The sequence below is a fragment of the Rhamphochromis longiceps genome, linkage group LG3 (genome assembly GCF_057381845.1).
Source record: "Rhamphochromis longiceps isolate RC_006_pf linkage group LG3, R_longiceps_female_GT1.1, whole genome shotgun sequence".
NCBI classification, from domain to species: Eukaryota; Metazoa; Chordata; class Actinopteri; order Cichliformes; family Cichlidae; genus Rhamphochromis; species Rhamphochromis longiceps.
In genome coordinates this window covers 52,831,675-52,854,462 of record NC_140559.1, presented here as the reverse complement: position 1 = coordinate 52,854,462, position 22,788 = coordinate 52,831,675, and the positions used below count along the sequence as shown (strand labels likewise).

Genomic DNA, 22,788 nt, shown 5'->3' with positions numbered 1-22,788 from the left:
CAAACTCGCAGGAACCGAAAGTCAGATTTAGAATGACTTTAATATAAAATGAATGAAAACATAGCAGTCGATAAAACAGTCGAGTCATGTCTTTGTTGACTTCGATTAACAAAAAAGTTGAAATACCGTCTTTGGAAACAACGTAAAGCTCAAATATATGAGGAATGTCATTCTTGTAGTAACCACTAATCACAGTCATGAGACCAAAGAATGTACACAATTTATTTATATTTAAGAATCTGAACTAAAGTCATTTTGTAAATAATATCTATTGATGAAACCAAAGAATGTTGGAAATGAAAAAGAGGAACAATGCACTGTGTAATTTGTAATGAAACTGTATGTCAATAAATTTCTATTCTGCAACTTTAAAATAATTTCTGTGAATTTTCTATTTTTTTTTCTTAACAACCACGCACAAATAAACTTAAGCGGTCACATAACATGCCTAACCACAACCTCTATCCCTAAGCTTAACTTTAAATTCAGCCTTGAATTAAGTGATAAATGTTGAGTGAGTTTGTGCTCCTATGAACCTCATTCATCACTGACTCACTGTACACGCATCATATCAATAAACAATTCAGTTGGTAATATTACTGAGGAAATGCTTTTCTAATTCTCTGGATCTTTGACGAACAATGAGAAAGGGAAGACATGGCTGCAAAGAAAAAAAACAAAGACTTTTAGAGATTGTTGCAGTGAACGAAATGCACATTTGATAACATTAAGACAGGGTTCTTGGGCTCAGTCCACAGAGCTGCTACCGTATTTCATTACCACCACGAAAAGACTTGTTAAATGGTTTGGCATGCTCGTTCAGAACATGCTCATGTCAGTCCTTGATATGCCTAAGGACATCGGGCGACTGTGAGCAGGCATTTCGCAGGAATACTGTAATTTCTGTGCTTACATGCACAGGAATTACAGCATTCCTGCAGAGTGGGACTTCCCAACCCATTGTAATCTTTGACATCTTATTTTATCAGCAGATCGACCGTACAAATCAGCTCTTGTTTCTCCCCTGGGTGTAAAAAATCAATTAACTGTCTGACTGTTACCCTGCTGTGTCTGCCTGCAGCATTCAAGGAAAAACTCTACTGATGGTGTTGGCACTGCACTGTCATACTGACCTGGCCAGCTGCTTCAGAAATCCTGGTCTCACAGGTGTCCCCTGCTCCTGCAGTACTATCTCAGGCTGCTTTTATTTAAAAAAGAGAAGAAAATATAGATAAATAACACACACCTGCTATAACTTGTTTTCACCACTTTTCCCATATGGTGATATAACCCCAAAAAGCATAAAAAACCCAAATACCCCCAAAACAAATCTAAAATGTTCAAGTATGTGAATTGACCAGGACAGAGCCACAAAAGGGCATAGGAAGAGATGCATTAACTAAGCCAGTATGAGGTTTTCAGTGGTCCATTCAACAGCCAACTTGTTATGTGCACTTTTTCAACTCTTGTTAACTCAAATATGTAACCAACCAATCACATTGCATCGCTCAATGGCTTTAGACGTGAAGACATGGTCCAGACAACCTGCTGAAGTTCAAGCTAAACATGTGGAACCTTAAAACAGATGGGTTATAGCAGCAGAAGACCCCACCAGGTACCACTCCTGTAAGCTAATAATGGGAAACTGAGGGTACAATTCATGAGGTCACCATAACTGGACAATTGAAGATTGGAAAAATGTTGTCTGGTCTGATGAGTCTGATTTCTGCAGCAAAATTCAACTTGGTCTGAATGTGGTGTAAAAACATAAAAGTATAGATCCCTCCAGCCTTATATGAATGGCTCAAGTTGGTGTTAGTGGTACACAATTGGTACTCTTTGGGTCTCGTAGTACTACTTTAGCATTATTTAAACGCCACAGCCTCTCTGAATTCTGTTGCTGACCACATCCATTGGTACACAACCACAGTGAGCCAATCGTCTGATGCCTACTCCCAGCATGATAACGCAACACGTCACAAAGCTCAAACCATCTCAACCTGGTTTCTTGAACATGACAATGAGTTCTTTGTACTCGTATGGCCTCCACAGTCACCAGATCAATCCAATAGAGTAGATTTGGGATCTGGCGGAACAGGAGACTTACATCACAGATGTTCAGCAAACAAATGTGTAGCAACTATGTGATGCTGTCATGTGAAAGACTCAGAGAAAAATCTCTGAGGAATCTTTCCAGCACCTTGTTGAATCTGTGTAATGAGAAATTAAGGTAGTTCTGAAGGCAAAAGCTGAGCCAAACTGATAGTAGCAAGGTTTACTGAACAGTAATAAGGTGACCAGCAAGTGCACATTTGGCTGTTTCGGTGAACAGAAACAGCCAAATGCGACCACAAAATTCTTTCAGTAAGTGAAGTCCTGGGTTATTCAAAGGAGCTTGCAAAGAAAAGCGTCTGGACTTCTTTAAGTTGCTTGAAGACGTTTCACCTCTCATCCTAGAAGCTTCTTCAGTTCTAAGGTCAAATGGTGGAGAGTCCCAGATTTAAACCTAGTGGGAGTATCGTCCCCAAAGAGGGACAAAAGGACCCCCTGATGATCCTCTAATCCCCTGAGCCAAGGTGTGAAACTGGGTGTGGGTCCCAATCAGCCAGAGTTTCGGGTGAGTTCATTGTGAAACCTGGCCCCACCTTATCATGCGAATTCCTGAGGTCAGATGGCCCAGGATGGGACTGGGCGTTAAGGCGTCTGGGGAGGGAACTCAAAACTGGATTATAGATGGCAGACAGTTGGTGTGGTAAACCACTGCCTCTGTTCAAAGATGGTCGCTCACAGTGGACATAGATGGCTTCTTTCACTCCTCTTTCAAACCATCTGTCCTCTTTGTCCAAAATGTGAACATTGGCATCCAATTTTTGAACAGAGAGGAGTGAAAGAAGCCATCTATGTCCACTGTGAGCGACCATCTTTGAACAGAGGCGGTGGTTTACCACACCAACTGTCTGCCATCTATAATCCAGTTTTGAGATCCCTCCCAAGACGCCTTAACGCCCACTCACATCCTGGGCCATCTGACCTCAGGAATTCGCATGATAAGGTGGGGCCAGGTTTCACAATGAACACACCCGAAACCCTGGCTGATTGGGACCCACGCCCAGTTTCCCACCTTGGCTCAGGCGATTAGAGGATCATCAGGGGGTCCTTTTGTCCCTCTGCGAGGGGATACTCCCACTAGGTTTAAATCTGGGACTCCCCACCATTTGACCTTAGAACTGAAGAAGCTTCTCGGATGAGAGGTGAAACGTCTTCAAGCAACTTAAAGAAGTCCAGACACTTTTCTTTGCAAGCTCCTTTGACTACGATGACCTGGATGACTGAGAACCTTCACAGACAAGTCCTGGGTTACTAAAACTACATGTAAAAAGCAAACTACGGCCTTAAAATAACCACAAATTTGCAGTCAACATTGGTTTAAATTGAAATTAATTTCATAAAAATGTTTGCCATCCTTCTCTTAAAGCTCGTATGTACATTAACATCATCAAGACCACAACGTTCGAACATAATTCTTTTTAAAGCTTGCAGACTTGTATCGACACTTCCTTCTCAGCGTTAAGACAATAATAACTCAAAGGGCTGACATAACAAGTTTAAATCATTTTTTCCACTTGAAACAAATGCTGAAGGGGAAAAAAAGGAACAGAAGCGAGAGGTGGAAAAAGACAGAGTGGACAAATGTAGAAACAGAGGATCAGGTTAGATGAAAGGGCATGAACGAGAAAGGAACGGAGAGAGGGGTAATTTTGGATTTTACTGCTAATTAAACGAAAGCACATCACCACTCTCTCACATGCACACAATTACAGAGTTCTGTGTCTGATGTAATGCTATTATTAACCTTAATGACACTAGTTATCCTACCTGTCTGCGCTAATGTTAGCCTCGGGCTGCAATAAAGACAAAGATGCTACAAGAGTGTGTGTGTCAGAGAGGAAATGAAAGGGTGTTACAAGACTGACATTAGAGTTTGAAGCGTTGGAATCGTAACTCTAAACAATGACTGACGCTTCAATTTTACACGGAAGAGTGTGAGAATCGATCAGAAGTTACGAGTAAAACGTCGAACTGGAAAGGATCACCTTGTCAACGTGTCCTGGATCTTCTTTGGTCTTTCCCTGAGAGTGCTCACTGACCAAGTCCAACTTGCTGTAATTTAGACACAGACAACTTTCAAGTATCTGAGGAACTTTATTATAAATACAAGAAGATCTGTCAGTCAGTTTTGGTTGCCTCGGCAATAATTGTCCTGATTTAAGTGTGTTGGTGTGATCGTTTAAGTGTGCGTTATGCTCGCTCGGCCACCACAGATCGATACCTTTGTCATCAAATGGAAAATGTTCGCCTTTGATTTTTTTATTTTAACAAGCAAATAGTGGCTCCACAGATTAAGGTGATACATTTGAGGATTCAAAATAGGATTTAAATCTAGCCCATCTATCAGCATTCAGTCCTTTGCGTATTTGCTTAGGATGTTGTTAAAAAGTCCAATTCCATGTCTACTTCAGTTTTTAGAAACAAGGCCTTACATAACCTTTAAATGCTTTTGCTATTATTCACAAACCGTAGTACGATCAGTGAATGCAAGTACCTGACCCAGTCCCTGAGGCAGAGGAACAAGCAATCAAAATTTCAACTGGCTTTACAGCTGCTTTGAGGTTCTTCTGATGAGCAGCTGTCTCACTACAGCAAACATCTCTGTCGTTGAGGCCTGGTCTTTTGAAATTTGTGTTCAGCTTCTTTGTGATTGGTGACGCATGCAAGGTGGCACAACAGTTGCAACAGTTACCTGCAGATCCCAGGATAAAATTTTGGGATTGTTGAAGGATTTTTTTTCTTGGGCATGACACCCAGCCTCGAACGAACTAGCAGTCTTTAAAATATGATAATATGACCAAATTACACACATAAAAAAAACCCAGCAGACTTTTTTGGGGGGGGGGGATATTGACGATCACCATGTTGCTTAAAAAAAATGAATGTATTCATATTAGTATATACATATCCAAGATAGTAGAGAGTGGTATTGCACTTTAATGCTGGCTTTCAAAAATTAAGGGACACACAGCAACTAGCTAACTTCTATCACCATAAGTCAGAACCCGGAATCACATCGTTGATGGCAGATCTTTGGTCATTTATTAGATCATCTAGTTTCTTTTACATTTCTACTAACTGTAACTAGTCTGCACAGTTCTTAAAAACTCTGACACTGTGACAGTAGCAGCAAACTATCAGAGCTTTTGTCATTCTCTAAGTAGGTTCTACTATTTTCACAGAAAGCACCACCCAAGTCCGGCCAAATAAAGAACCTACTGTTAAAACATGTTAGTCCAAGAACTTTAATCTGCTAGGTCAATGACAAGAAATAAATAAAATACACACAAAAAAAGAGCAAAATAAGAACCAACTATTTGCCAAAAGCAAGTTTAAAAAGTTTTTTTTTTTGGTGCTTTTTAAAAGACACCACAGATCTCAGGCTCAATGTGAGAGATCTCCAGAGTCTGGGGCCACTTGTCACAGCTGGGGCAGCAGCCGTGGTGGAGTGAATGAGGACCCAAGTTGCAGACAGTGGTGGAGATGCGAGTGAGGTTTGTTTACAGTGCTCGATAACAAAAGACGAGGGCAGAACTAAACATGAACCTAAACTGGGGAAAACTAATAATAACAAAACCATAACTCACAAAGTCACAGCCGGGGAAAACGTAAGGAGGTATGCAGGGGATGAAGAGCTGGGAAGGAAGATCAGAGTGTGGCGTAGAGATGACCACAAGACGCAGAATGACACAGGTTACACAGACGAACCGACAAGGAGCACAGACTGACACCCACGATATGTACACACAAAAGGTAATCAGGTAATGGCACACAGGAGGGAAGCACAGCAGATGCTAATTCACAAGACGACAGGAAAACACAAGCTGACACAGTGATAACAGACCTTCAAAGTAAAACAGGAAATTCACAAAGACAAACTCAGGGACACGAACAGATCACAGGAGGGAGAACACTAAAGCACTAAACACAAGACCCAAACCCTAAGCCCTAATATAAAATAAGAATTAACACAAAACATAAGATGACACCAAAATGAAACACAAAATGCTGGGTCAACGACCGAGGACCATGACACCACTGTTGCAAAGGCTCTGCCTCCTTTAGTTCACAGCAGGCAGGCCCTGTTCACAACCACCTGCTAGGGATGTATGGATGTAAATGTCCACTTTAAGATGCTGGTGCTTGTCCATGCAGAGTTCTAAAAGTTAAAAACAGCATCTTAAAGTGGACCCTGAAATTGATGGGAGCCAGTACAACCGAGTTAGCGAGGGTCTCACATGGAAGTGTGTAGATTACAGTGGGAGAAATGTAGTGGAAGTACTTTGCCATGTGAGCAAATAACTACACAATGCCAGTTGTGTATGAAATTTGCGCATAAGCTTCATCATTAACTGCTTCCTTATACTGGATCAAGTGTCTGCTTATCAAAATAGTACATGTCAAAAAAAAAGCCAACCTTCCATGAAATATCCTTGTACATCTTTAGATCTAACATAATCTGCCATCCACACTATATTAGGTCAGTGAGCAAGTACAAAGAAACTCTACAAGCGCCCTTAAGGGCACTAAACTATTCATTTTTTCTTGTGACTAAGGAAACTTTCTGGTTCAGAAAGCTTCCGATTGGCCAGAAATCTTAAAAACAGCAGTGCTTATATGATTTGTGTGCAAAAAACAAGAACTTCTAAATCCAGATACATAGAGGCTTGAAAATAACCATCATTTAGAGTCAAGGCCCAGAAAAGAGAAAAGTGAACCAATGGTGGCTTGTGTTAAAAATACAATTGAGAGCCTAACTATAACTGATCCTGCTTCACAGGAAAACAGTAGAGATGTAATTCATTTTTATCAGGAAGTCCTAAAAACTCCCTCCTTCAGTTAATCCAAAATGCTGCAGCAAGAGTCCTGACAGGGACTAGAAAGAGAGAGCATATTTCTCCTGTTTTGGCTTCCCCTCATTGGCTTCCTGTTAAATCCAGAATTGAATTCAAAATCCTGCTCCTCACATACAAGGTCTTAAATAATCAGGCTCCATCTTATCTTAATGACCTTGTAGTACCATATCACCCTATTAGAGCACTTCGCTCTCGCTCTGCAGGCCTACTTGTTGTTCCTAGAGTATTTAAAAGTAGAATGGGAGGCAGAGCCTTCAGTTTTCAGGCCCCTCTTCTGTGGAACCAGCTTCCAGTTTGGATTCGGGAGACAGACACTATCTCTACTTTCAAGACTAGGCTTAAAAATCTCAGTGAAATTTTATTTCCTGTGAATTGGTTCTGAAGCTTGAGGCTGTGCCGTTTGCAGGGTGTGTGTGTGTTTCCTGAGTTTTAAAAAGGAGACACTTCTGTTTACATAAGTTAAAACAAACTAGATGGAACACGAGACCTTGTTTATGTGTGTGCACACATTTCAAATAATAATTTTCGCCCCACTGATCTGACTGTCAGAGTGATTGAGGTGGCGCCTCTTGCCTGTTTCATAACTGCAAGAACCACTGAAGCGTGCGTTTGTGTGTGTGAAACAAAGTGGTCGTCAAAATGAATGACTTAGTGATTTTATGAGCAAGGACACTGATTTTGATCCCTAAACTGTGCGTGTATAATACTTGTATGAACAAGTGTCCTCTTATTGTTCGCATCGTCTTATAACAGCAACATAAATGGACTCCGAAGGAGAACACAAAAATATGCACTGGCTTCTTTCCGAGAAAGTTTACCTATGTCAGTCACCTCAGTGACTCAGTCACCTTATTTCACCTGAAATAGAGTAAATCTAAACGAGGGTTAAGGCCCCCACTGGGTGACCCTTTGTCGAGCTCTGCGTGTACACAGAGCCAATACAGAAGCTACAAGATGTGCATTGGTGCAGTCCTCCAGATAGCCAAAAGTATGTCAGCTATGAGCCGATCCTATATAATAATAATCATCATAACAATAATAATTATAACGATTAAATAAAAAAGGAATACACCATAAGACTAAAATATGTTAATCAATAGAAAAAAAGTGAGAAAAAGATGTCATCACATAAAAAGCAAGTCCTTAAAGGAACTGACTCTACAAGCTTTATGTCCTCTTCTAAGGCCCCAATTGAAAAAGGATGATGACCTTCAGACTGAAAACTTGACTTTGGAAAGGCTCCATCCGTGGATCTAACGCTGTGACTGGCTCAGATGAAGCAGAGGGCAGGTCCGGGCGTGCTTTAGAAGTTATTATTATCTTAAAATCAATTATAAAATGTACAGGGAGCAAACGGATTAATCCATGAAGTCAGGATTAGAACAATGTTATTCTGCAGTTTGCATTGGTTTTAAATCTAGAGCTGGATCTAATTTAGAGGAAGCAGAACTGGACAGCTTTTTGTTGTTGTTGTTGTGTTGGTCCGATTTAAATTGTCCAGTCAAATCTGTCCCCCTTTGGGTTCCAAAACAGCCCTGACCTGTCGAGGCACAGACTTCACCAGACCCGTGAAGGTGTGTTGTGGAATCTGACCATGCCACTTGCCCTAATGCTCTGTGGTCTAGTTCTGATCCTCACATGCCCATTGTTGGTACTTTCAGTAGTGGACAGGGGCCACCATGGACACCCTGACCAACACGCTCTCATCCCAACGTGGAACATACCGATGACTGTGACAAATTATCAGCATGTTTCTATTGGATTCAATTGACAACACAAAGCGTTTGATAAGGACACGGAAGGGTACCTTTCTCGTTACTATGTGACACCTAGGGGTGTGACACATCGTCGGTATGTTACACATTGAGATTAAAGCTCTGCCCTGACTGGTCTGTGGTTATGCAAACAAACTGTGATACTCTGTGTATTCTGACAACTGTCTTTCAGAACCAATAATAACTTTTTCCCACAATCTGAGCTACAGTAGCCCGTCTGTTGGATCGTACCACACAGGCCAGCCTCCCCACGAACCTTGGCCATTCATGACCCTGTCTCTGTTTCACCACTGTTGCTTCTTTGGACCACTTTAATAGATACTGACCATTGCAGACGGAAACACCCTACAAGAGCAGCAGTTTTGGAGACGTTCTGACCCAGTAATCCAGCCATCACAGTTTGGTCCTTGTTAGACTCACTCAAATCGTTACGCTTTTTCATTTTTCCTGCTTCGAACATCAGCTTTGAAGATAAAACTCCATCTGCTATGTGCATCCGGGCTTCAGTGAGGCTCACCTTCTACGTCTATAGTTTGTTTACATGCTCAGTTGGCTCGCGCTCAAGTTTCTGCTGAAGAGCACCAATTTCTTCTTTTAACTCTCTTTTCAGTTTGCCTTTCAAAGTGCTTAGTTCGGTTTTTAGCTCTTGCGTAAGGTCTTTTATGTCTCTACCGATTGTAGCAAGCCAAACTCGGAGTGTCTCGTTGTGAACTTGGCGGTCCACTTCTTCTGTTGTGCCATCTTCGCTTTCCAAGACGATTCCAGGTTGTACCACAGCTTTGTATTGCTGCCGGTTCGTTTTTCTACTTCTTTGTTCATTCCCACCACCCATCATCTCACGTTTATTTGGCCTGTTAAAGTATGTGGTGGGTTTATTATGCCCAACTTAGGGGAGTAGCTAACTATGTGTCTGCTCTCTCGCCACCTTCAACTAGCTCACCATTTCACTTCAAACCAAGTGCAACTTCTGCTGTTTTCCATTAGCATAAAACTTGTCACAAGAGAACCAGGTGAGTGTTGAAGATATGCAATTTTTACATTTTCAAAGACAATTTTAAATGTTACAAATGGAGCAAATGCAGTTTGTGAAAGATGTATGTAGAGAGAGAACACTCACCCAGTCACTGCCACCCTGTTTTCGGCCTCCGTGTCATTGATTAAGTCCTTTAGTATGGCCTCCTCTAGTGGTGAATCTCTCTTTAACTGAGGCTCAGGAATGGAAGGGATGTGCTGCCTTACATCATTCTCCTACAGAAAGACGCTTCAATGACTTCCCAGCTCGACTGTACTGTTGTATTACCTGATTGCACTCTATTATAAGGAAAACATCATACAACCTTTCATCTAGTCACTGATTTTAACTTTAAACTATGTGTTCAGAGCAGAACTTTTCGGCACTAACCACAGCAACATATATTTCTTTGTTTAATAGTTTGAATATAAAATGTAAACATTCTCTCGTGTACTCTTGTGAGTAACATAATAATCCACTCACCTCCACTGATTGAGACCCTGAAAGAACACAAATAAACTGACATGAGATATCATCATCCCTGAACACTATCCTTGATCATTGTTCTCATTTCCCAAGATTTTCTCTCTTTGATTCCTTCCCTTATTTCCTCGTGTCTTAAAGATGAGTTATAAAGAAGGCAGGTGTAAACCAACAGGGAAAGAATTTTTTTGTTTTGGAGCCATAATTTTAAATGAAAACAGTTAATATTAGGTATTGCACAATATAGCTGTGTTATGATGTATTGTTATATTTTATGGGCCATTTGACATATTTTATCTGTCAGATGAAGTGGAGTCATCCTTAAGAGATGGACAGAGGAGAAGCAACAAGGTGGCATAAAATAAAGAATAGAAAACTGCTAAACCTCTATAAAGTATTCGTCCATGCCTCTGCTTGCATCTTGCTTTTGATGACACAAAAAGATAAATAAGGGTGACGAATTAAATCTCTCTTCCCAGATTCTGTCCTTAAAACATAATTTAAAAAAAAAAAAAAGGTGAAAGTCAGTTTAGTTGAAGCTTCCTTTACTTTATAGTGTGTTATGTTAGTACGTCAGCTTTAAAGCTGCAAGATATCCAGCAGACGTGCAGCTGCCCTCACCGTTCTGCATGTTTTTCTCCAGGTAGAGGATAAGAGTGAAAGGGTAGATGCTCAGATTCATCTCATCATGTTTGCACACACTCTCCCACTGTTTCTTATCTGACAGCTACAGTTAACAAAATACACCAGGCAGGAGCTACCATTCACATTTTGACTTCTGTGATCCTTATTACATACCTATGGACTGTATTATATCAGTTTAGTAGCATAGGTAGAGAAATAATGGGTCAAATTGAGGGATGAAAGGCGCTTAAACGCAGAGATGATGCAGAGGTGAAGGATACAAGGAAAGATGATGTAATGGGTGGAGGAGAAGGGCTGAAGGTCATCCAGGTTGCCAAGAACGGTTCTAATAATTTCCTTAAAACAGAGAAGAAGAGGCACAAACATGAAAAGAGGATCTAAAAAAGAACAGTGTGTGAAAGAACACATGGGTGCTGAGAAGGATCCACAATTACCTCTAATTCCTGATTGAAGGCGACTTCTCCCATAACATCCTGTTGGCTGTTGAGACACACCCATTTGATGCTCACATAAAGTTTCTCTCTTAAAGAAGTTGTCAACTTATTACAAAAGCAGTAAGGTTAAATATAATATCTATCGCGTCACTAAAGGCTTTTTATCAACCTGGCCATCCTGCTTGGAATTCCCATACGAACTGTGCTATTTAAACCATTTCAGCATGAATAGTTTTCGATGACTGCAAGCTTCTTTGCAACCCACCTCCACCCCCTCTGTTACCACTGAGGTTCTGCTGCTGCTGCTGCTTTGATAGAGTATGGGTGGACACCAGAGCAGAGCCATACTGTACGACCAAATATGACACACTGTGGTGAGAATATTTTGATTAAAGTTGTCCTGACAGAAATAGAAACGGTTAAGTGCTGCAGGGCTTTAAATGTGTAAAAAAAACATGTATGTTGTATTTTAAATAACAGAAAATAGCTTTAAGGCAGAATCAAGGATCACTCAGACTTTTATTATGGGGCATTATCCTGGAATATAGACATACAGCTCCAGTGAGATATGTTTCTCTTTTGCTGATCAAAATAACTGCCAGGAATCATATATCGTGATATATAACAGAAACCCTTATAAAGAGTGGCATTAAAAGCACGGAAATCATCAAAGCTTGAAGCACAGCTGTTTCCCCAACTGATTTGGGGATTGAAAACATTTTACAGTGCTTTAAAGAACTTAGACTATCAAAGGAAAAGGGATGTCCCACGTGGCAAGAAGAAAAAAGGTAGGTGCAACCTGAATCCTTACTTTCTCTGCAGCGCGTGTACTGATTTGAAGCTGTGCTGCAGGTTTGCTCTGCTTTGAAGACATACACGTGGAAGTGGAATCGTCTCAGGCTTAGACACAGTTAAATTATTTCATAGCTGAAAATGCTAGTAAAGCTCATTCTGGTTTGGAGAAAGACTACTAAGAAACGAGCAAACAAGAAAGTCTTCACTAGCACACAATTAGGATTCGACTGTTACCATGTTTATTTCTGCTTTTTTATGTGGGGATGTGACGTTGGTTCATTCTCTATACTGAAGAGAGGCAAAACGCACTAATCACAAAAATCACAGGAACACTTTGAAAACACATCAGATCTCAAACAAAGCCTTGTTTAGTAGAAGACTAAAGAGACGCTCGGTTTAAAGGCGCTTAGCATTACAGTTGTCTCTCACTGTGACTACGATGCTTGATAACTATACTGATATTGACTGAGTCGTGTATTAGGAATGAAAGCATGCAGAATTTCCTGAAAATGAAAATTATCAACCTAGAGAGTAACTGAACTCGAAAAACTCTGAAAATGGGCCGAAATTTCATTGGAGCAACTCAAAATGGTACCCAGTAATTTGCATGGCCCCTACGTGCTTGTATGCAAGCCCGAGAATGTCGGGGCATCCTGGAGGAGTCTCGCTACCTGTGAAACTTTTGTAGAGTCCAGGTATCAACTCATGCTATCAGCAGTGACAGTGATACTAGCCAGATGCAAAACTAGTTAAAAAAATAGTGACAAACGATCAGGAGGGGAAAAATGTCAGTGACGTCCACCCTCTAACACCGTTGCTGTGTTGGGGGTTGTCTTATTGTCACCCAGTTGTTGTGAACCTTTAGTTAATTCCATTAACACTGCAGCAGCTGAAACTAATTAACAACCCCATCTGCTGTTTAACTGACCACATCAATATTGCTGAAGTTTAGCTAATATTAAGCTATACTCTGATTAAAAAGCCTTCCTTTCATTTTTCTGAGCTGTACACATATAAACTAGAGCCTGAGTACGAAACACTGTGTATAACACTGCCTTGCCTGTAGCTGGAGCCTCCTCTGATCGTGAACTTGTAGATGAAACTCCCTGCTTTAAAGAATCGAGTTTCTGGGAGAGGAAATGAGAAGGCCTGCAACGGCATAGTCGACCTAAATGAGCTTAGGAAATAAAATGAGAAAATTAGCCAATTCATGTATTCATTGTTATAGTGAGGATTCAATAGGAAATACAGCAGGGAGAAAATGTTCAGATAGCTATACAGGGCAGATTTCACATGCAGTACTGTCCTTACATATGTTAGAAAAACAAAATTTCTTTCTCGCTTTAGTTTTTTTTTAATTACCGTATTGTCTAATGCTTAAAATTGCGACCTCGAATTCGCTACCTCGTTCACTGGGTTATCTCCGACCTCAAGCAGACCGTGAACAGTTAAATCTGTATCCGTCAATCAAACGTCTGATTCGTCTCGAGATTTGCTGAGCAGGATATATTCCCGCCTTCCGGCCGCTCGGGCTGCTGTGATTCGTTGGATCCCTCACGTCTTCTTCCAATCCACAGTGTCAGAGCAGGTGTCACTATGGTGACGGCGAAAACCGACCCAACTGTCACGTGACTGTCAGCTGACCACATATGGTAGCTAGTAGTAGGAAACTGTGCTCATGCTGGAAGTTACCTTTGCTTTATAACTTGTTAGTAATTTCTTTGAGAGGACACTGCCAGTGTATGCACCGCCTTTCCTAAAGAAGTCACTTGAGGTGAAAAAAAGGTGGGGTGGAAATATTTTTCACGTAAAATTGTTTATATATTAGAGTATACCGTCCCCTTCCTGCATTGTAATGTCCACGTGTCTGCCTACAGAAATTATTAAAAGTACTCTTCAAGTGTCATAGTCTTCATACACTGTGACCAGCTAAATTAGTGATGTTAGTTTACATCTTCGTGTTGCTTGCCTTTCTTATTTTGCGTTAGAGAAGCACCAAAAAGTCTCTAGTGGAACAAGATAAAATCTGTATTGTTACCAAGTTTAAGGAAGTGCTTTCAAGCAATTTTCCAGTGATGTAACACACAAAATGGGGCAAAGGGCAGCAGAAAACCAGCTAAACTCACTTTCTCTATCCGTCTTTGATAGAGCTTGGCAAACCAGTTATTCCTAACAGGGTGCAAAGTAAAGAAGGGCCTTGCAGTCCAGGATGTCGTCCACCACCACCTCCTCTGTTACCCTGAATACTGGGGTTCAAATGCCCCTCCTGGGGTTGGGGACTTACAAGTTGCACGGCTCTGAAGAAGTGTATCGCGCCGTGGATGCCGCCCTGGCTGCGGGTTACCGGGCCTTTGATAGTGCAGCCGTCTACCGGAATGAAGCCGACATGGGCCGATCCCTGAGGGAGCTCCTGCACAAGCATGGCTTGACCAGACAGGATGTGTTCATAACCAGGTGATGCACAGGCTTCTAAAGCATAAGTTGACACATGATTTCTAAGAGAACACATTGGGGCTTCTAAAGCTGACTTGAGGTGTTGCGCTGCTCATTCAGATCCCTGTTTCTCTTCCTGTGTTTCAGTAAGCTGGGCCCTAAGGATCAGGGTGAGCGGGCTATGGAAGGTGCCCTTCACAGCCTGTCTCAGCTGGACTTGGGTTACATTGACCTCTATTTGATTCACTGGCCTGGCACGCAGGGTCTAGCAGTGGCTGATCAGAGCAACCCAGGTAGACTCCACTTTTTTTTTTTCCAGGTGTTTCGAGTGATCTATATTTCATTGCTGCACTAACTGCACAAAACCCATTCAAGCTGTCTTCTCTCATTCCTCCACTGCAACATAGCAGGCATTGAGTAACGGCAGAGATGAGGTCCTAATAAATATTTGATCCCAGGAAACCGAGCTCAGAGTTGGGCCACGCTGGAGGAGCTGCATGGCCAGGGGAAGCTGAAGGCCATTGGAGTGTCCAACTATACAGTGGCTCACATGAGAGAACTAATGCAGAGCTGCAAAGTCCCCCCTGCAGTTCTACAGGTACAGTGCAGGAGTTTGAATGGAGGACAGTGAAAGACATTAGCAGCTGTTTGAAATCTCACGGTTTTTTTTGTGTTCTTCAGGTAGAGTTTCACCCACGTCTGTGCCAAGCAGAGCTGAAGAGTGTTTGTGAGGAGTATGGAGTCTGTTTCCAAGCATATTCCTCCTTAGGCCAAGGAGATCTGGTTACTGACCCTGTGGTCCTGGAGGTGGCAAAGCAGTGCCAACGCACCCCCGCACAAGTGAGCCCACTCGCTCTGCTATCTTGGGTATACCTTTGTTTTTATTGCAAACATTTTAAGGTTCTTCTGTCCCTCTCCTCAGGTGCTGCTGCGGTGGGCGGTGCAGCAGGGTGTCGCTGTGCTCCCAAAGTCATCAAACGCAGACCGAATACAGGAGAACGCCAGACTTTTTGACTTTACACTGAGCGACGCAGACATGGACAGACTGTCAGCTTTGGACTGTGGACAGAAGTACTGCTGGGATCCGTCAGGGGTCGCCTGAAACACCAGCTTGTGTCCTCCATGATGCCTTTTTGTCTTCAGTTTTACAGTGGTAGTTTTTTTTGTTTTTTTTTTTGGAGGGGGGGGGGGTTGGGTTGTTTTTTTTAAAGCTGTTACAAGTTTTGTGTCGACACTTTGTTAATTTCAAGACAAAAATACAGCATATTGTGGTATGAACTCTAAATCTATGGAACGTCACCCATCACATGACTTTATTGTCAACCATAAGCCATGTCTTAGTGAGAACCTTTCCCTTTGTTATTGGATAACGAAAACTTTTACATATCTGTCAGTTTAACTGTTGCTCCTTATTCTTCATAATCTCTTGCCTTTCCTTTGCCTAATATCTTTGACTAACCAGAAATCTCCATTGAACATAACTCAAAGGTCTTCTAAACCTGTGTAAAGACAATTAAAAGAACAAAATACCTTTTAAAAGCTCTCTTAAAATTATTTATTTAGACCAGAGTTTTCACAGTTGTAGAGAAAATACATTTACAAGTCATTAAAACTGAAAAAGAAACCAAAATAAGAAAAAAAAAGTAATATTAAATTTTTATTTTCTCCACATACACATCTCCAGATTCAAGTAATACTAAGGATGGTTGCAAAAAATCCAGGTGCCCAGGCAGGTTTGGGGTGTGTTCACTGTCACGGATGTTTAAAGTCAAAAAGAGTTGCCAAACTCCACATCAGCCATTTTATAGTGTACGCGTGTGTCACTTAAAAATCTCATGACAGTAAATGCACCGGGACATTTTTGTGCTTTCTGTTTTTCCTCTGAGTGTAACTTGTGAAAGCGAGCAGTGAAGTTTAAGGCTGTAATTGGGTAAACAGACGAGGCTGGCTATGCGGCGTCACAGGTCACAGCATGTTCAAGGCAGTTCTTTGCAACATTAAATTCATTTAAATTCCATCTGATCTTTATTTTCAGCAGAGTAAAGCTTTATAATCTGACCCAGAGTTCTCAAAACTGTGTGTGCACTCCCTGCAATTGGATAACATGGGTCTAACGTGTTAAAATGCAAAATGCTATTTCTTGCTTAAACACTCGTGTCTCTAGAAATCTGATATCAGAAAACTCCTCATCCCTTTTTTATAATGGGAAGTAGTTTAAATTTGACAAATGACCAGTCAAGACACAGGTGACCAAAAGGATGGTAGAACAGGATGAGTGTCAGGTAAAGTTGCCACCGTTTGATTGTCTGGAATTCTCTGATTAAAAACCAAGCTATATATATTTATATACGCATATATATATTTTTGAATTTGAAAACCATATAAATGCCTGCACACCCGAGCACTTCACAACTCAACGCTACAAGTCGAGAGGAAGGAAGAATAAGACAACTTGAACAAACCCACTATCATTTTCAGCAATCACGTATTTATAAACAAGCCACAAGTAGCCCACTCATGTTTACCGAGCTGCACAGAAATGCTGATCTTTGCCCTTAGTTAGAATTTCCATAAAGCATATATATTATGCGCCTTACGTGCCTAAAAAACACCAGCAAAGCTGGCATCAGATCAGCACTTCTAAAGCTAAGGCATGAGAGTTTATGAGCCCATTTTAATCACATCCCCTTACAGGTCAAAGTGATCAACTCACATTTAAACTGATTAAAAACAAAATAAACAACAAAAAACATCAGGATGTGATTTCTCCTGAAAATCCTTCAAGCAAAAAGCAAGTGGAAATCCCTCATTTTTAATGTGACTGGACTCTGTATTCACCCATGCACCGAGAGCTCAGCACGCAACATTTATCACAACAGCCATGGATTGTACACTGCCTATTGCTGGGTTAGCCGAGCTTAACAGCACGGTAACCTCGTTAATAAAATCTGGCTAAACCATCTTACTCACCCCCTCCCCACCCTTTACCATTTCATAAAATGTTAAAATATTTACACATAAAAATTTCAATTGTTTGTTTATGCTCGTCCAAGGCTTTAAAAACATATTCATATTGGATTGTGCCTTACTGTTTAACGCCCTCAGCTATTATCCCTGAAGTTTTACAAAAAAAGATATTACTTCTGCATCAGAGATTGTCCTTGTAAAAGATTTTTCCTTTTTTTTTTTGGGATAAATTTGTGATATAAAGCAGATGATAGTTGAGTACAGTTGTTTAAGAAGAGGCCTAAACCGAATGCCAAAAAGAAAGAAAGAAAAAAGTACTGTCTCCTGTTGCTGGCAGATCGTTTTGGCACAATATGAGCGTGCAAGTCAAACACGAACAGCTTCTGGAGATTTCCTCATGAAAATGAGGAAAGCAGGAAGGAAAAAAAAAAATCTAACAGCATTCAATTTGGCCTTCAGTAGTCAGGTGTTATTCCTCTCTCCATACACAGCACACCGTGCAATGTCAATGTGAGAGACAACTGTAATGCTAAGCGTCTTTAAACCGAGCGTCTCTTCTACGACTAAACAAGGCTTTGTTTGTGTGTTTAGAAGAGATTATAGCCCCTCTCTCGGCCCATCTTTTTATCCGTTTTGCAGGATTCCGGCAGCAGTTCCTCCTCATCACTGCCTTTCAATTCCACAGTGGACTTCCCAATAACATTGTTTACACCACACTCAACACGAGTACAAAAGTTCTATTTAAAGGTAGTTAACAATGACATAAAATGGCATGACTATGATGGGATTCACTGAACATGTACTTTTTTGCTTTTTACTGCACGTCCCACTCTTTTTGATCGAGCCAAATCCTCTTCAGTCTTGTTCTGATCTTAAATATTGTCTCTCGGCTACAGTTTCCCCAATCCGCTCCTCCGGACCTTGTATCCTTGTCCTCTCAGTGCTTACTCAGTGCGTTGGTTGTGGTTTTCAAGATGGTTGTTCTCTCCTTCAGTCTCTTGGTGACTAAAGAGATAGCTCCACCAGGTTTTAGAGTGGTGCAGCTTCTTGACCTTCATCTCCTGCACAGTGAAAGAGGAACAATGTCAAGTTAGCAACCTATCATCACCATCTTTTTCCCCCCAAAAAACTAATTTAAGCCTTGACTCACTCCCATTCTTACCCCTTTATCTAGTAAGCTGTCAAACTCGTCACTCATTCGTCGAAGCTGCCTGCCGTACTTCTTGGCAGCCCACAGAGCAGGGGGAGCTGACTTTGACCTTCGCCTGAATGGGTCTCCCTCTGTGGGAGTACAGACCTCATCCTCCCCTCTAGCCATGAGCTCCTCATCCCTGGCAATTGAGGAAGTGTGGGACTCTGAGTTCACCCTGAGCCTTCCAGCAGCTAAATGGAAAAGGGAAAGTGAGATGGGTTCAGAGTGTTTTAATGTAAGGCAGATAGAAAGGAGGAAATAAAGAGTAATGTAGGAATAGAGGAATTTAAATCATTAGTTGTCTCTGCGACCAGCGACTGTTATTGTACACTGTTATTTTGGCTCTTTTCAGCTGCACGGTAAAAAAAGAGCCAAAACATCCTCCTATAGTGCTTTGAATGAAGCAATTCAAAATGCAAAACAGGTTAGCTTACAACGCAACCTCATTTTAATGTCCCACCCCAGAATGCATCTCAAGAAAAATAAGGAGAAAGGATATATTCTAAACTTCTCTACAGATACAGCCAAGAAATGGCTAAATAAAGGGGTGGGGGGGATCTCATCTAGAGCAGGCTGTGGTAACGTATGCTGCAATATATGTTTTGCCATCAGAACTTCTGCTCAGTTAATCCACAACATACAACAAGGTGCAACATCCAGGGCTGAACAGTAAAGCCAGTGCACAAGTCCCAACAGCTTGCCCTCTTAAAGTACAGTTAAAAAAAATAAATACTGCAGCTATAAACATGTTTACAACCATATACAAAAAAAAACAGTGTTTTAATCTGTTCGCATAATTGCACCCCTCATGCCAAGTGCGTGCCACTGGTTGGGTTGTACTAAAAGACACAAACAAACCAATCAGCTTTTCAGCAAGTGTGTTTTAAGTCTATTTTTTGTTTGCTTACCAAAATTAATATCATACTGTAATAAGGACATCCCTTGCTTCCCCCCCAGTTCTACCTCGTGATTCAAACTGTACATAACAGAAAGAGGAAGCCACAGCGATGTCACCCTCTGGTTTGTGGGAGATCGCCTGAAAGCCTCAAGCATTGTGGCCTTGGCTGTTGTTTTGGAAACCGGGTGCAAAGTGACCACATCTGAACGCGTGAGCTGGGGAGTTATCACTAATCCACAAATCTAATTATGCACAATTTTAAGTGTTGATATGGTCCAAAGGGGTTGGCTATTCCACCGTATATCAGACAATTTATTTTGTGTTCCTACCTGTCGTTTTGGTTACAGGAAGGGAAAGCGTCTGGGGCTTGCTTTCTTGAGCTTGTCCTGCTGACTGTTGGTTTTCTCCTTCCCCTACCTCCTCTGATGCCTCTGAATCACTGTCTGAAATTTTGAAGTTTGCAGCCATCCTGACATCTGGAGAGATAGGGTGGTGTTGGAAATATGAACGACAAAAACGGTTAAAGAAATGACAGTGTGTCCTTAAGTGCATGCACATAACAGATCAATATTGTTATGACCGCAGCAGGTTAATACTGGCGTTGCTCTGCCTTTGACCTTTCAAGCAGATATAGAAAAAAACCCCACAATGATAAATTGATTATTTTTTTTAAATTTACATCTTATTCTAACAGAAGACTGCACTGCAAAAAGTTGCTATATTGCAAGTGTGTAATTTTATTGTCATATAACACATTACCCAATTATGTGTAAATATACCTAAGACTCGTAAAATGGGATAATTCATTGTATCGGTGGAACAACCACAGAGCACACCCAGCGGGCTATATCTTTCTTTTTAATGCCTCTGATACTGGCCGGTCCAAAGGTATTTCACTTTAACTACCCACAAGATACCAGACTTGTTTTGACAACACGGGCCTGTATTTGGTGTTATTAATAAGGATTTGATACTTGACTGTTGCTAAATTAACCAATACACCTTCTTCGGTAAACACACTCTCTCGCTTGTTTTGTTGTTGACTGAAGAGGACAAAAGAAAGTTCCTTAAGGGCGGAAGCTGCTCCGGCCAACCTTAGCTAGCAGCGTTTGTAAGGAAATGACTCCACAAAAAACGACTCCTTACCCGAATCTTTATCGTGTGAGCCTCAAAAGTGCGAGTGTGTCTTTAGTTTGCTTCATACGGTCGCAGCTGTTGTTGTCCGCCTCTTGTCTTTTTACTCTACTGCACACTTTAGCTCCGCGCTCACCCAATCGCCGCGCGTCACTGCACCGCAGCGGCGCGCTGACGTCACTGTTGCGAGCTAGGACTGGGCTGTGCCTTTGTTTGTCTCACCGGCTTACCGTAATATGCAGCGTAGATGCGCAGTACCAATTAACTCCAAGAGCCGCCGCATTTTTTTTTAACTGCTGGATTTCTAGTAAAATTGCATAATAAAACTTTATATTTAAGAGTCCCGCTTTTACAATCCCACACAATAAATAATACCGAGGTTGCATAAAAAATGCTCTTAAATTAAAAGTACTGCAATTTTACAGTTAGTCTTTATTTGTTTTTTGTTTTGTTTTTTTATTTAGTTTAATAGGAAAAAATATGCTGCACTCACAAAATATACATTTATTAGTGTGTCATTACATCTCCTAACAAACTAATGCCTTCTTATGAACTTAGAATTATGCCAATGAAAATACTTTTTTTTTCATTCAAACCTTTATTTAAACAACAGTACAATACAAAATAGAATTAAACAGTACCACATTAATGGTGTTGTACTTACAAAAAAAAAAAGATTGCATAACATAGACAAACAAATAAATGAACAATATTCAGAACCTACGATATAAACACGCGAGGGGGAAAAGTAACTGATCAAACCAAAGAATAAAGTGATTGAAAGATCTTTATTTTTTCACAAACACCCATAGTTTTTATAGCTTTTGGGTTAGTGGAGTTGTACAAGTTCAAAGGAGAATACATAAAAAGAGGGATGTCTTCCTAAACATTTGGACTTGTGAATATGAAATGTAGCCATTAAAATTAACAAGTTAGTCATATATCTGTTATCAATGTTGAATTGTCTTTGGTTTTTGTGTAGACCAAATAAAACATATTTCCAAAACAGTACCAATCCTTTAAATACATTTTCTGAGATAAAAACATAAGCTCTGCCAAAAATCTTGCACAAGGTTACAAAACCAAAAAAGATGCACAGTAGAGTCCTTGGAAGTTTTACAAAAGCTACAGCTTGTATCAATGTCTAATTTGAATTTGCTTTGAAGATAATCTTTAGATGGATAAATTCTGTGTATTAATTTATAAGAAATATCTTTAATTTTGTTGGTAATTAAAAACTGATTAGGGAGTCTCCAAACTTCCCAATATTGTTGTCAGTAATTATCATCAGCAGATTAAACATGTGACCCTCCCATCTCCAGACAGCTGGCTAAATGACAACAGCAACTGGATATAAGCTAATATGCCAGCTAATGTTAGTTTTGAGTGTCCTAAAAAGAAAAAAGACCCTTTTCCTATGATAAAAAGTTTTCTTACATTCTTATGTCTCATGAGAGTTTATTAGCTAAATGTCTGAGTCTTACAATGTTAGATCCGCTTAAAAGAAAGTTTCACTAATGCCAGCGAGCATCAGCTAAAAGCGTAAAAGCAGACAGAAAGGTTCAGGATATCCTCAATAACTCACCTCAGCATCACTGTCACTGGACAGAAGTGAGTTTCACTGACCCACAGTTTCACTGTGGATCTGACTTTTATGGCCTTAAAGTGTGGCCTTACCTTTACTAAATTGCTCCACTCCAGGTCTACAAGTCAGGTTTTTAGGTCTTCAGACAGGGGCCTCTTATGATTCCACGTACCCATGTGAAGGTAAGGATGACTTTGCTAAACCAAAGTACCAAAACTTTGGAACATCTAGAGTTTCTTGATTTGCACTGCACTGCTTGGGAACTTGAAACATCAGCTTGCTCCACAGATTTTATATATATTCGATGGAATCAGGTTAGGGAACTCCATGATCTTAATGTGCTTCTTCTTTAGCCACTAAGAACCTTCACAGACATCTTTAGCCACTCCTTTGTTGCTTTGGCAGTATGCTTTTGGTCACTGTCATGCCAGAAGACTCATCCATGACCCTTCTTCAGTATTCTGGCTGAA

General features: G+C 40.8%; 3 protein-coding genes across 5 annotated transcripts; 1 reads left to right on the top strand and 2 right to left on the bottom strand.

Annotated features, from left to right (window-relative positions):
- Positions 1-21: 21 nt before the first annotated feature.
- Positions 22-13,631, bottom strand: majin (membrane anchored junction protein). Of its 3 annotated transcripts, none has more exons than XM_085400321.1 (10): positions 13,514-13,631; positions 13,170-13,286; positions 11,315-11,360; positions 11,141-11,216; positions 10,857-10,955; positions 10,236-10,252; positions 9,858-9,988; positions 4,095-4,161; positions 1,134-1,201; positions 22-661 (listed from the first exon to the last, which is right to left on the bottom strand). In XM_085400321.1, the coding sequence occupies exons 2-10, from the start codon at positions 13,268-13,270 to the stop codon at positions 616-618; spliced, it is 651 nt and encodes a 216-aa protein (XP_085256447.1). In that variant the 5' UTR covers positions 13,271-13,286; positions 13,514-13,631; the 3' UTR covers positions 22-615. The 3 variants fall into 3 exon arrangements, with proteins under 3 accessions (XP_085256447.1, XP_085256450.1, XP_085256449.1); XM_085400324.1 differs by having other exon boundaries at positions 1,134-1,198; XM_085400323.1 differs by having other exon boundaries at positions 13,472-13,592.
- Positions 13,632-13,735: 104 nt separating this feature from the next.
- Positions 13,736-16,219, top strand: LOC146675216 (uncharacterized). The gene is made up of 6 exons (XM_085400319.1): positions 13,736-13,894; positions 14,258-14,563; positions 14,690-14,835; positions 15,001-15,140; positions 15,224-15,382; positions 15,465-16,219. Exons 2-6 carry the CDS (start codon positions 14,319-14,321, stop codon positions 15,642-15,644), a joined length of 870 nt encoding a protein of 289 aa, XP_085256445.1. The 5' UTR covers positions 13,736-13,894; positions 14,258-14,318; the 3' UTR covers positions 15,645-16,219.
- Positions 16,084-20,901, bottom strand: badb (BCL2 associated agonist of cell death b). The gene is made up of 4 exons (XM_085400320.1): positions 20,746-20,901; positions 19,929-20,075; positions 18,672-18,892; positions 16,084-18,570 (listed from the first exon to the last, which is right to left on the bottom strand). The coding sequence occupies exons 2-4, from the start codon at positions 20,065-20,067 to the stop codon at positions 18,454-18,456; spliced, it is 477 nt and encodes a 158-aa protein (XP_085256446.1). The 5' UTR covers positions 20,068-20,075; positions 20,746-20,901; the 3' UTR covers positions 16,084-18,453.
- Between the last annotated feature and the right edge of the window lie 1,887 nt (positions 20,902-22,788).